The 11,637-nt window shown below is 43.1% G+C and overlaps 1 protein-coding gene across 1 annotated transcript; it reads left to right on the top strand.

The window, feature by feature from the left end:
• Positions 1-276: 276 nt before the first annotated feature.
• Positions 277-8,282, top strand: gpr61 (G protein-coupled receptor 61). Its single transcript, XM_071903247.2, has 2 exons — positions 277-394; positions 4,343-8,282. The coding sequence occupies exon 2, from the start codon at positions 4,640-4,642 to the stop codon at positions 6,056-6,058; it is 1,419 nt and encodes a 472-aa protein (XP_071759348.1). The 5' UTR covers positions 277-394; positions 4,343-4,639; the 3' UTR covers positions 6,059-8,282.
• Positions 8,283-11,637: the final 3,355 nt, after the last annotated feature.

The raw sequence follows: 11,637 nt of genomic DNA, 5'->3' as shown, positions 1-11,637 counted from the left end.
TGGAAGACAGGAGCCCTCTCCTCCTTTTTTGTTTCGTCTCTCCATTCTGCTCCTGCTCTGCCTCTGCCACCTGGATCGAAGACCTGGCTAAAGGGAGAAGTGAGAGGGAGGCGTGTGTGTGTGTGTGTGTGTGTGTGTGTTGTGGTGTAACTGTGGGGATGGGGGGTGGTCAGCTTGGGAATGGGAGGGAGGAGGGTGGGGGGTGATGACGAGATGAAAGGGCCAGGTGAGGAGGAGACACAGGAGCGCCCCTCTCCTCTCTCCCCCTCTCTGTGACGTGGTGTGTGTGGTGTGGCAGTGTGTGTTTGTTGTGTGTGGGAGAGAGCGAAACAGGTCTACTTCCCTCAGCAGACTGGGAACCTGGACAGGAGGAAGCAGCCCTCTACACACTGAGGTATGTCACTGGATTATTATCACCGCATCTCCACACATACCTGCTCTAATAGTCGACCGATGGGAGCTGTGTGATCATGGGGTGGAAGTTAGGGTGCTGGGAAGGTGGGACAGCAAGGGTGCAGGCAGCCTGGGAAGAGAGAAGGGTGCAATCTGACTGAAGAGGGTGAGACTAGGACCAGTGTTTTCATATATCATATCATATCATATCATATCATATCATATCATATCATATAATATCATATCATATCGTCCTAATCTATCCATGTAACAGAACTACATAACTTGATAGAGATGCCTCATTTCACTCCTCTCACTACACACTGCATGGATTGCTTTATTTGTGGCATACTGTACGCTGTTAAACATGAACTGTTCTATTCATTGGCTGCTGAAAGAGTGAAGGTGCACCAGAATGAAAGGGACAGTTGAACAACAGGCTAGTTTTCTCCTTGCAGTAAACACTGAGTCATGTGCATATGATAGGGTCATATGGTTCCCAATTGGCAGTCAGCGAGATTCTGCCATGGCCTTAAATGTGAATTATTTGGAGCTCCTGTACAGTTGCGGTGGAGTTTGGATACTTTTAAAATCGACTCCTTTCATTAGTTTGATCTTATTAAATGGGAGGCTGCGTTACGTCAGCCAAACAGTGCCTGTTTTCTTCTCATATTATTGAAATTATTTAATATAATTTAATTATTCTCTTTGTGTGTTTTTGACTTGATAAAATTGGAAATTGGAATTGGAGTCAACAGGCATATTTCTTAATTCCGGTTGCTGTATTGTTTTTTTATTGCAAATTTTTTTTTTTTTACATGCTTTATTTTAAGGGTGTACAATAAAGAGTCCTTTGAGAGATCAAACCACTTCACTCAGGGGGTTGTGTGCAATGTTGATCATGTGTTTCTTTTGCAGCAAGAATTTCAGTTCTGGTGGTCCTTATAGACTAGGTGACTCCCGCATGATGGTCCCTCCCAAAGTGAAAAAGATATAAACATTCTTATTAAAACAGACAGTACAGTTTATAGGAAGATCCTAGGAGATTCTCTTCTATGTTCTGTTTTTTCCTCCAAAGTATCTCTGATAAGGTTATTCTCCGGATTACTATATATACACGAGTCACAGGGCGTTATGACTAATTTTGTGCCTAAAGTCTCTTTAACACAGTTAGCTCCTGGAATACATTTCAGAGATAAGTGAATTTCTTAGGTTGCCTCTTTATGCCTATGGACCATATGAGTGACTGCAACCTTTCTGTGAGCAGCACACACACAATAGAGGCCTAATCATCAAACTGTCCCTGGCTGCTACAAAATGCCTAAAAACAATAGTGTGGAGGTCGTAGCGATTTCCCGATAGATGGCCTTTGTCGATATGAATAGCGACACAGTAATTTGATCAATAATTGATCATGTGTTTAATTTACCAATTGATTAATCAATGAAAAGAAGCCATGACTCATGACCTAATCAGTGTTCATGTTTGTGTTATCACAGGTCTCAGGCACAAGAGCAGCACTTCCACTGATGAATGGATTCCTTAGGAAATATAGTATGAGCTTGGAGCATGAAAGAAAGATGTCACATACAGATGTGTGGGACAGTCCACCGCTGCAAATCCAGAGGGAGGCATGTGCAATCTCAAGAGCCATTTTACATGTTTATATACATGAAAAACATCAGTGGAGATTGGAACTGCCTAAAACCAATTCCATATACTGCAGATTAAATGACAGAAGTATAACATTCAGCATAAGTACGTTACCATACCATGAAACAGCCAATGCATACAGTTGATAGATACAACAACATTACAGCCAGTTCCATAAATCAAAAAGCTACTTTTTGTGTCAAAAGCACATTGTTTTTAAAATCCTCTAATTTGGCACTATTGCTAAAAATATGATTCACTGACAGAAACAAAAAAAAATAGAGGCATTCTCTAAGTGGGCCAGAGGCTGCAACAGTGGGCCAACTTGTTTACAACTGACGAGTTTCATTCCAAAATGAGATATGCACTCTAATGAGATATCCAATAAAATGAAAAAACCGACACCTATTCTTACCAACAACATTAAAGTACTTTTTAAAGGATAGCAGCTCACTTAAGTTCACAAAATAATAACACTTTTACTGACTGGATCCCAAATGGATTTATGACGTTCTGGAAATTAACTTAATTCTGGTTGCTGTATTTTTTTTATTGCAAATTTTTACATGCTTTATTTTAAGGGTGTACAATAAAGGGTCCTTTGAAAGATCAAACCACTTCACTCAGGGGGTTGTGTGCAATGTTGATCATGTGTTTCTTTTGCAGCAAGAATTTCAGTTCTGGTGGTCCTTATAGAGTAGGTGACTCCCGCATGATGGTCCCTCCCAAAGTGATCGGGAAACCCTGGACACCAGAGAGCAATAAACCGATTCGATTGGACCGAGCCTCTCCAGAGGGCTGTTCCACAAGTGTCACTACATCATAGCTGTGACATTGTTTATAGTTAATTTAATTGGGTTGAAGGTGACTGTAACCCTTTGACCTACTTCACAAAGGCCACTGGCTTAAGTCTGTGCGTATCGCGTGATTGTCGTGCTCGCTGTGCATAAGGGGCAGGAAAAGAACAGGCGCCTTGCAGCGATGTATCCTGTCACACTTGTGAAATGGAAAACTTGCACATGCAGGTGTGTAGTGTATGGAAATGTACCAAAGGCTTAGTGCTTGTTCCATGGCTTTGACAGTGTGTGGGGTTGTGTCCAGGTGAGGTTGTGACAGTAAACATGGCACAGGGCCTCTTGATTACTCCGCTGTACTGATGGAGCCATTTCCCCTAACTTTAGATCAGAACTTAATATAGCTGTTGCCTCCTTTCTGGCCCCAATTTGAGCTCCTTGATTAGCCAAACGACATAGTTTAAAAAGATAAGATTAAAAAGATATAAACATTCTTATTAAAACAGACAGTACAGTTTATAGGAAGATCCTAGGAGATGTCAGGAGCCCCTATCTGCACCGTCATTCAGTGATCTCTCTCCAGTATGTTCAAATTGCCTATTACTAGACATCAGAAACAAACTCATAGGACGCATGACATTTTGTGTTCATGACATGATGGAAATAATCAGTGTCTGATCGATCTTTTCACCAGACAGGGAGCTCAGTAATGCTGAGTTTCACAGTTTATTTTCTCATCCAGTTTGCTTCCTGACTCTGTTAAAGGGGACATATGGTCCACTTTGTGCTTTTAGCTTCTCCCTGGGGCTCTGGCTGTCCTGAAAACAAGCATCTGAAGATGCAGATGTCAAATATGTATTAAATTATGATCCTAGCTACAAGTGAAAGAAGACTACATGAAGTCTGTGGTTTTATGGCTAGCGCAAGAGTGACATGACTTGGTTTGCATACATCAGATAAGGATCACTGTAATAGAAATATTAAGATGTTGTCCAAGGGACGGCATTTTAAAGTTGTTTTCTGCATTTTGTTATCGTAAGCAAATTATTATTATTATCGAAATTGCAGATCCCCAGTTTTGAATTAATTTTAATTCTTTTAATGCATGGATACAGTCAGAATCAACTACATCAGATAATAGTGTATTTGCATTAGATTGATGGTTTTCAAACTTTTTCTCAGGGAGCCCATATTTTCAAAATGTTTCTAGACTACAACCTACAAACCTATAGTATTTTCTTCATCCTACATTACATTGCAAGGACCTGTAAGGGTTTTGGTAATATATTATTCTGTAGATAATGACTTTTGATTATTATTTGCTGCCCTATTTTAAATCTCCACACAGCCTTCATTTGGGTCTCGAGCCACAGCATTGAGCATACTGTGATAATTAAACCAAAGGCTTTCCCTCAGTGCACAAAGCTCTTCAATGGAGCTGTTTTCAAATGTGCATCTTCACTGATGCCTATTTTTGAACAGGAATATCTCTTTTGTTTCAGATCACATCTCTCCAATCGAAGGTTATATTGAAGAAGAAGGATGCCTTCACGAGGATTAGAGAGATAAAAGTTACTACATCTTCAAGGAACTGAGTGAAGCCTCCTGCGATATTCTGCAGAGCCCGAGGCTGAAGTCCATCCAATCTACAGATTTCTACTGAGGTCAGGGTCTCTACTGCTCCAGCTGCCATGACAGACACCGCTGCCTGAGCTCCTCAGTGACACCCTACGGCGGGGGAGGATGGGTGATGGGCCCGTGAATGTCAGCGGCCTCTCTCCTCCTCATCCCATCCTCTCATGGAGCGTCCTGCCACACCGAGCCCCCCCTGGAACGCCTCTCTCTCTGGCCTCCCCTGGTTCCCGGCCTCACTGCACCCTAATGCCTCCAACGTGACCCAGCCTGTCACAAGCGGCGGCCGCGGGGTGGATCTGACCCAGTCCCTGGCGCTGTGTGCCATGCTCATCATGGACGTGCTGGCGGTGGTGGGGAACCTGGCTGTGATGACCGTCATCACCAAAACGCCGCAGCTGCGCAAGTTTGCCTTCGTGTTCCACCTCTGCCTGGTGGACCTGCTGGCAGCGCTGGTGTTGATGCCCCTGGGGATGCTGTCAGACCGCGTGCTGGTGGACGAGGCGCTGTGCCGGAGCTACCTCTGCTTGAGCGTGTGCCTAGTGAGCGCCGCCATCCTCACCATTTCTGCCATCAACGTGGAGCGCTACTACTACATTGTCCACCCGATGCGCCACGAGGTGAAGATGACAGTGGGGGTGGTGGTGATGGTGCTGGTGGGGATCTGGATCAAGGCCATCGTCATGTCGGCCCTTCCTCTCCTGGGCTGGCTGCTGCAGGGGGACCAGGGTCTGGGGACGGCTCCGGTCCTGGGTCCTGGTCAGAGACACTGCTCCCTGCACTGGACGGGCGGCAGGACCACACGCCTGCTCTTCATGGTCTTCTTTACCTTCATCTATTTCCTGTGCCCCGTGCTGATCATTCTGGTGGTCTACTGCAACATGTTCAAGGTGGCCCGAGTGGCGGCCATGCAGCACGGCCCCCTGCCCACCTGGATGGACACGCCGCGACAACGGTCCGAGTCCCTCAGCAGCCACTCCACCATGGCGGCCAGCCTGGGCGGAGCCGGGGCCCGCACCACCCCTCAAAGGACCTTCAGCGGGGGGAAGGCCGCGGTGGTCCTGGTGGCCGTGGGGGGCCAGTTCCTCTGCTGCTGGCTGCCCTACTTCTCCTTCCATCTCTACTCGGCTGTGGTGTCTACCTCTCCCACCTCGCTGGCCCAGCTGGAGGACGTGGTCACGTGGATTGGCTATTTTTGCTTCACCTCCAACCCCTTCTTCTATGGTTGCCTAAACCGACAGATTCGTGAGGAGCTGGGGCGCCACCTGGCTTGCCTCTTCAAGCGGGCTGGGCCCAGTGAAGGGGAGCAGCTGCCCAGCCGCGAGGCCTCCATCGAGGAGAACTTCCTACAGTTCCTTCAGGGCACCGGGTGCAATCTGGAGCCCTGCAACTCTCACAGCAGGGCGAGCCCAGAGGAGCCAGAGACTGAAGGCCCTCAGGAATCGGCTGTTCAACAGAACATGCCAGCTGACTTCCACATCCCCGGGCAGATCCTGGAGGAGACCTCAGAGTTCATACAGCGGCAGCAACTGAACAATGAACTAAATGTATCAGAGAACTGCTGCAAGACTGTACCTGAGCTGTAGCTGCCTCTCATGTACTGTAGATAGTCTATTTTGCTGTCTAGTAATCCAATTGATACGCTTGGTTTTATTCACATTTTCTAAAATTTGTTGAATGAACACAGCACTTGTTCATATTAAGACAGTGCTTTTAAGCTGAAAATCCAGTGAACTGCAGAACACGGTATCTTCTTTGAAGAATTTAAATTATGTTATGTAGCTCTTCACTGAAAGACAAAGCTGATATATCATCAACATCATCCCAAACAGTCATGACTTTGCAATGTTGCTTGGTTTGAGAGTTAGTGAGAGTCATACAGTGTCAAGTTGTTTTCTGTGTAATGTCAGCTGATGGACGCTGAACCATTGTTGTGTTAATCACAGTTCAGTGAAGTGATGTACAGTGCGTAAAAAACAAGGAGAAAAACTTTAGGGAGAATACAGTTTTCAAGCTGTGAGGAAAACTAAGAAAAGAGCCGTCAAAAGAAGCTATTACACTCAAGATAAAATAATATTGAGATGTATTATCAGTGAAATGTCCCTTTCAGCTGGATATGCATTCATTTGCCATTAAAACATGGGTTCCTCATGGGACATGAGGTGATGATGGCATAGTTACTGTACAATCTACATTTTGCCTTGACACGTCCACACCATTACATCAAAGACACTTCCATCCTCGCCTTCCTTCTTTGAATCACATTGTCTTTTGAGGCAGAATCAGGTTTTGTTCCTTTAATTTAGCCAGAGGGGAAATACCCAACACAATGTTTACTCTAGTGTAGAGTCCCTTCATTTTTCATTTTCAAGACTTGAAGAAGCCCCTTGACAATCAGTCGCTCAAATCGACTCAATGATACTGTACGATCTCTAAGGCCATTTAGATAGATTTGTAATTAATGTTTTAATATTTGGGTGGTGACTAAACTATCTAAACATCACACTGTCTCTCTATTTAGGCACAAGTACATTACCCCAGTGGTTTTATTTCATAGATGTTGAAATGCTGATTGCAAGAACAACTTTAGAAAAAACCTTGACCAGGAAATAGACAAGAAGTAAAAGAAAGGGAGGTCATGATTAGTTTGTGTGGTGATAAGCAAAGGATCTGTTGTCTTTATTTCTTTCGCACGCCTCCTAATGCAACCAAGAAATTAATGCAAATGTTGCTGTTTTCCTCAGAAGGAGAAGATTCCTTTTTTTTCCGACTGTCTCTCCATTTAAAATATTCATTGTGTTAAATAGGATCATTTCACAGCTGGTGCTGCTAATGGTATTTATAGTAAACAGGCTCACACACCAGTGTATTTTTAACCTTATTCTGGGAACATTGTTATCATGTTTATCTGTTCTTAGGCTTGTGATCATCGCCTCCTCACCAAAATCATCTCACATTGGTAGACTCGTGATCTTCACCTCTTCACCAACCCCAGCCTACTCACAGAAAAACATAATGTCTAGTTTAACTTTTCCAGTGAAAGTGAAAGTGTGAAGGATTATGCTTTGTTGTTAAAATGTTAGCTACAGTATATTACGAAATGTCAGTTAAAACAGTGTGTTGAAATAAGGCTCCATAGGGATAGATTTGGACCAATCCCCACTCCCCACTGATGTCAGTGCTGTTTACAGGTAAACCTTGGCCAACGCTGCACACAAGAACAGTATGAGTGCTGTTGTGTTTAGCTATAAACAACCAGGCTTGTTGTGGCTACACAGCACACAGGTGTGACAATGCTTACACATGGCAAGGTTTGCCTTTGGCCTCATTTAGCAACAAATGGAAGACATTGGTGATACTTTCTCTGATCTCAGGTGGAATACAAACAATTTGCACAAGTCACACACAGCAAAGACAAATGTTGCAAAGAAATTACGAGGCAGAAATCTCTTCCCACACACATTTTTTTGTCTCTTTTTATACTTCTGCTTTTCTTGCTGCCTTTCTTCATCTATTTTAGATTGCCTCATACCGGACACGGTCTGTTGGCATGATCACAAGACACTCAACACAAGGCACACAGGGAAGGTTTATATTTTGTTGGGAGTCAGAGCAAAAAGACCTCTTTGTCAAAGGAAGACATAACGTCCTTAATTTTCTTGTGAAATGACTTCGCTGCTGACTGTTTTTTCAATTGGACTAGTCATATCATCTTGTTAAAATGTAAAAAGATGCCTCTTTTGCGTCAAAAGATGAGATGTAAGGCAAGGCCCAAATTAGTGCAAATTGAGTTAAGAGATAAAATCAAGCGCAACACTGAGCACTAAACCAAATCACTGCCATGACCATTAGCACAATCCTCAAAGTCCTACAATTTTCTGCTATTTTACAGTATCTTCATTTTTACCAGTGCAGCCAACATACTATTTACCTTTCTGCAACAGAATAATGCCGATCAATGGCATATTTTAAAACTACAGGTTATAATACTACAGGAAATATTACTATAGGCCTACAAGTACAGCAGCAAAACAACATAAAACTGCCTTGACTTATTACACCAGCGTACAGGGATAACAAGACAAAAGGGTTTGAGCTTGAGTTAGATAATCATTTGATTGAGATATTTCCTGTGAAGTGATCCTTAACAGAGCTAATATACTGTCTGGATATGGATCAGCTGTAATGTATTGGGCATCTTCTCTTTTTTTTGGCACATTGTTTTAATACATACGGTAATGTTGCACACTGGGTTAAGTCAAACTGTGTACAATCTGGGGTCTTCACAAGGTCCCTTATGTTGAGTGTACATCAATCCACCGTTCAATCAGCTTTATTTCTGTTGCCCTGGCAACAAAATTGCCCCAACAAATCTGATTAATGGTTAAAGGTCTGTTTCTGTTCCCATCTGTTGATTATGAGGAAGGAGAAATAAGCTGTTTTGGAGGTGAATGGTAGACATCCCTAAATATTCCCTATTTAAAGGAATATTTCTGGATATTGTTAACTACAGTACTTGGTTATTGTTTGTGTGAATCATTAGTACAGTACGCTCATTTTCCCTCTGTATCTCTTTTGTACCTGCGCTGAAAAGACTGTTTGGATTCTTCATTATTAGGGTTTGTTTTTCCTTGTTAAGATTTCCCCTGTATTGGTTACCCATCAGATGTAATGATTAAAGAAACAGCAACAAGATTAACATCGGTGTCGTAGCTGTTTTCAAACGTCACGCCACATCAATGTTGCTCTGTGGATTTATGCATATGATCCAGACATTTTAAATAATAATAACCATATCTATCAGATGATCAATCACGCCGATCATCTAATCTCTCTCTTGTCCTCTCTAGCTCTCTTCTTCTGTCTGTGTGTGTCTGTGTGTGTGTGTGTCCTTGCATGCTTGTCTCTGTCTATGTGCATGCATGCGTGTGTGTGTGTATGTGCATGTGTGTGTGTGTGTGGTGCAGACAGGGGGTGCAGAGTCACAGAGGTGAAATGAAGCAGTAGGAACAGGATGAAAGAGGAGTGACATTTTGAAGAAGGCAGCATGTATAGGCTCATGAATGGGCGGATGTTGTGACAACGCTGCAGCGCTCGATCGCCCGACTGACGCCCACCAACACCGACCTCGCTCTCCGACACGACCCGAGGTCTCACACGACGGAATAACACCCCAACACACACACTGAACATACAAAATATTAGGGACACTTACTGTTTTCATGAAGTACAATGATGAGGTGAATCCAGGTATAAGCTACTATCCCTTATTGATTTCCCTTATTAAATCTATACCAATCACAGAAAAGGAGAGGAGACGAGTTAAGCGAAGGCTTCGAAAGAATCAGCAGGCACAAACGTGTAAGCACAGATCCCTCCCATCCCACAATCACAAAGGAGGAGAGATAGATAAAGAGAAGCAAACGAGTTAAGAAAAAGATTTTTACACTTTGAGACAATTTAGATCAACATCAGGAAGACTTCCCTAATATTTTGCACATTCAGTATGTGTAGGGGTTGTGCACAGCTGAAATGTTATGAAAGACAAAAGGGTTTGTTGGCAATGACATTTCAGTTTTGGGGTGTAAAGAATCTGCCGGAACAAACATGTCTAAGCACAGATCCCTCCCATCATATCAAAAATTAAACACCAACAGCGTACAATGAGTGGATCGCCATCAGCCTATAGCATCACCCAAGGCTCGCCCTCTTTTCTCTTATCCTATACACATCCCAATTTCCTCACCCTCTCCTGTGCTGCTCCCCAACGGATGGAGTGACTCACAGCTTTCATGTTAAGTCATGGAGTGAGCCTCCTGGAGCTGCTGTGAAACAGTTCAAACAGCCTGACCTTTCTGATGGGGCTACAACAGACCAATGAAAGCACACAGGGACGGACGCCACCGTCTCGCTCCGGAGGGCCACTGGCTGCACAACACGCTCAACGGATGGGGTTAGGCCGTGAATCTACTGTTCCTCAAACCTTTCAGGAACAACTCAACAAAGGGCAGAATTCATTCAGGACGCCACAGGGAGGCTTGCGGTTCCTGTGGTACCAAAAACAGGAAAACATGTCTATCTGCGAGCAGAGACTGGCTGCACTGTGGAGTCTCCCTCAGTGGAACCGGGGTGAACTCGATCACATGAATTTCTCACTTACTTCCAAGTCCCGACTTCTCTGAGATCAGCTGTTGCCTTGGTAACGCTCGCTGATGACATTTCTGAGGGGTTTGGTAGGAGGAGCAGGAGGCTGGAGCAAAGTTAGATTATAGTTATAGCTACACAGTTATAGGATAGTGGTTCCCCAAAGTGGGGTCTGGGGACCGCCTGGGGTCCGTGAAGGGGGTTCTGGAGGGCCCTCAGCAAAATGTGGAACAGTTTAATTCCCCTTTTAATTTCATTCACTACATGTTTGCACAATAAAAGAATGTATCCAAATAACTATTCTGGTCATGGATGATTTTACTCTCCCCACTTCAGTAATGAAAGTTCTACTGTACAAGTTTATTTAATGTATAATAGAATTTATATCTATATGATCTATAGGCAATATAATAAATCTATGGCATATGTGTATGCATGGTCCAATCTTCTGTGGGTCCTTGACATGAAAAAAGGTTGTGATCAATGAATTATAACATGAAGACAGACAGTAAAATGTTGCAAAATGTAGGTGAATATTACATCACGAACCAGAAACTTTATGAAGTGCATGAACATTAAACATGAGGTTATTGTCAGGTGGAAGAAAAGGAAAGAAAAAAACACAGATCTTCTATCGTTTTAGACTAGATATTATCATGTAGTGGAGGGCAAACCCACTAAACCCCAGTTTACCTTATTATTTTTATCTGACATAGATCTTTATGAGGCAAATTCATAGTGTTTCATCATTCATCATATTTAGTACAGTAAAACTCATGTAAGCTATAAGATAATACACTGCAAAAAATATTAAGGCAGTTCAAAACATAAGTTTCCTTGCTGCCTTAAAATTGTGAGTTGACTGAAGTAGTACTGAATAGTTAAGGCAAAGATCATTAGTTAGTTGTTCTAATGTAGAAAAGCTAACTGAGTGAACTTAAGACAATAAGTTCAATCAACAAATGTCTAGTCATGCGGTTTCGTGTTTCCAAGTTGAATGCATTAATTGATGAACTGAAAT

This window comes from Centroberyx gerrardi, chromosome 14, assembly GCF_048128805.1.
Source record: "Centroberyx gerrardi isolate f3 chromosome 14, fCenGer3.hap1.cur.20231027, whole genome shotgun sequence".
Taxonomy (NCBI): domain Eukaryota; kingdom Metazoa; phylum Chordata; class Actinopteri; order Beryciformes; family Berycidae; genus Centroberyx; species Centroberyx gerrardi.
This window is presented reverse-complemented; position numbering and strand designations above follow the sequence as displayed.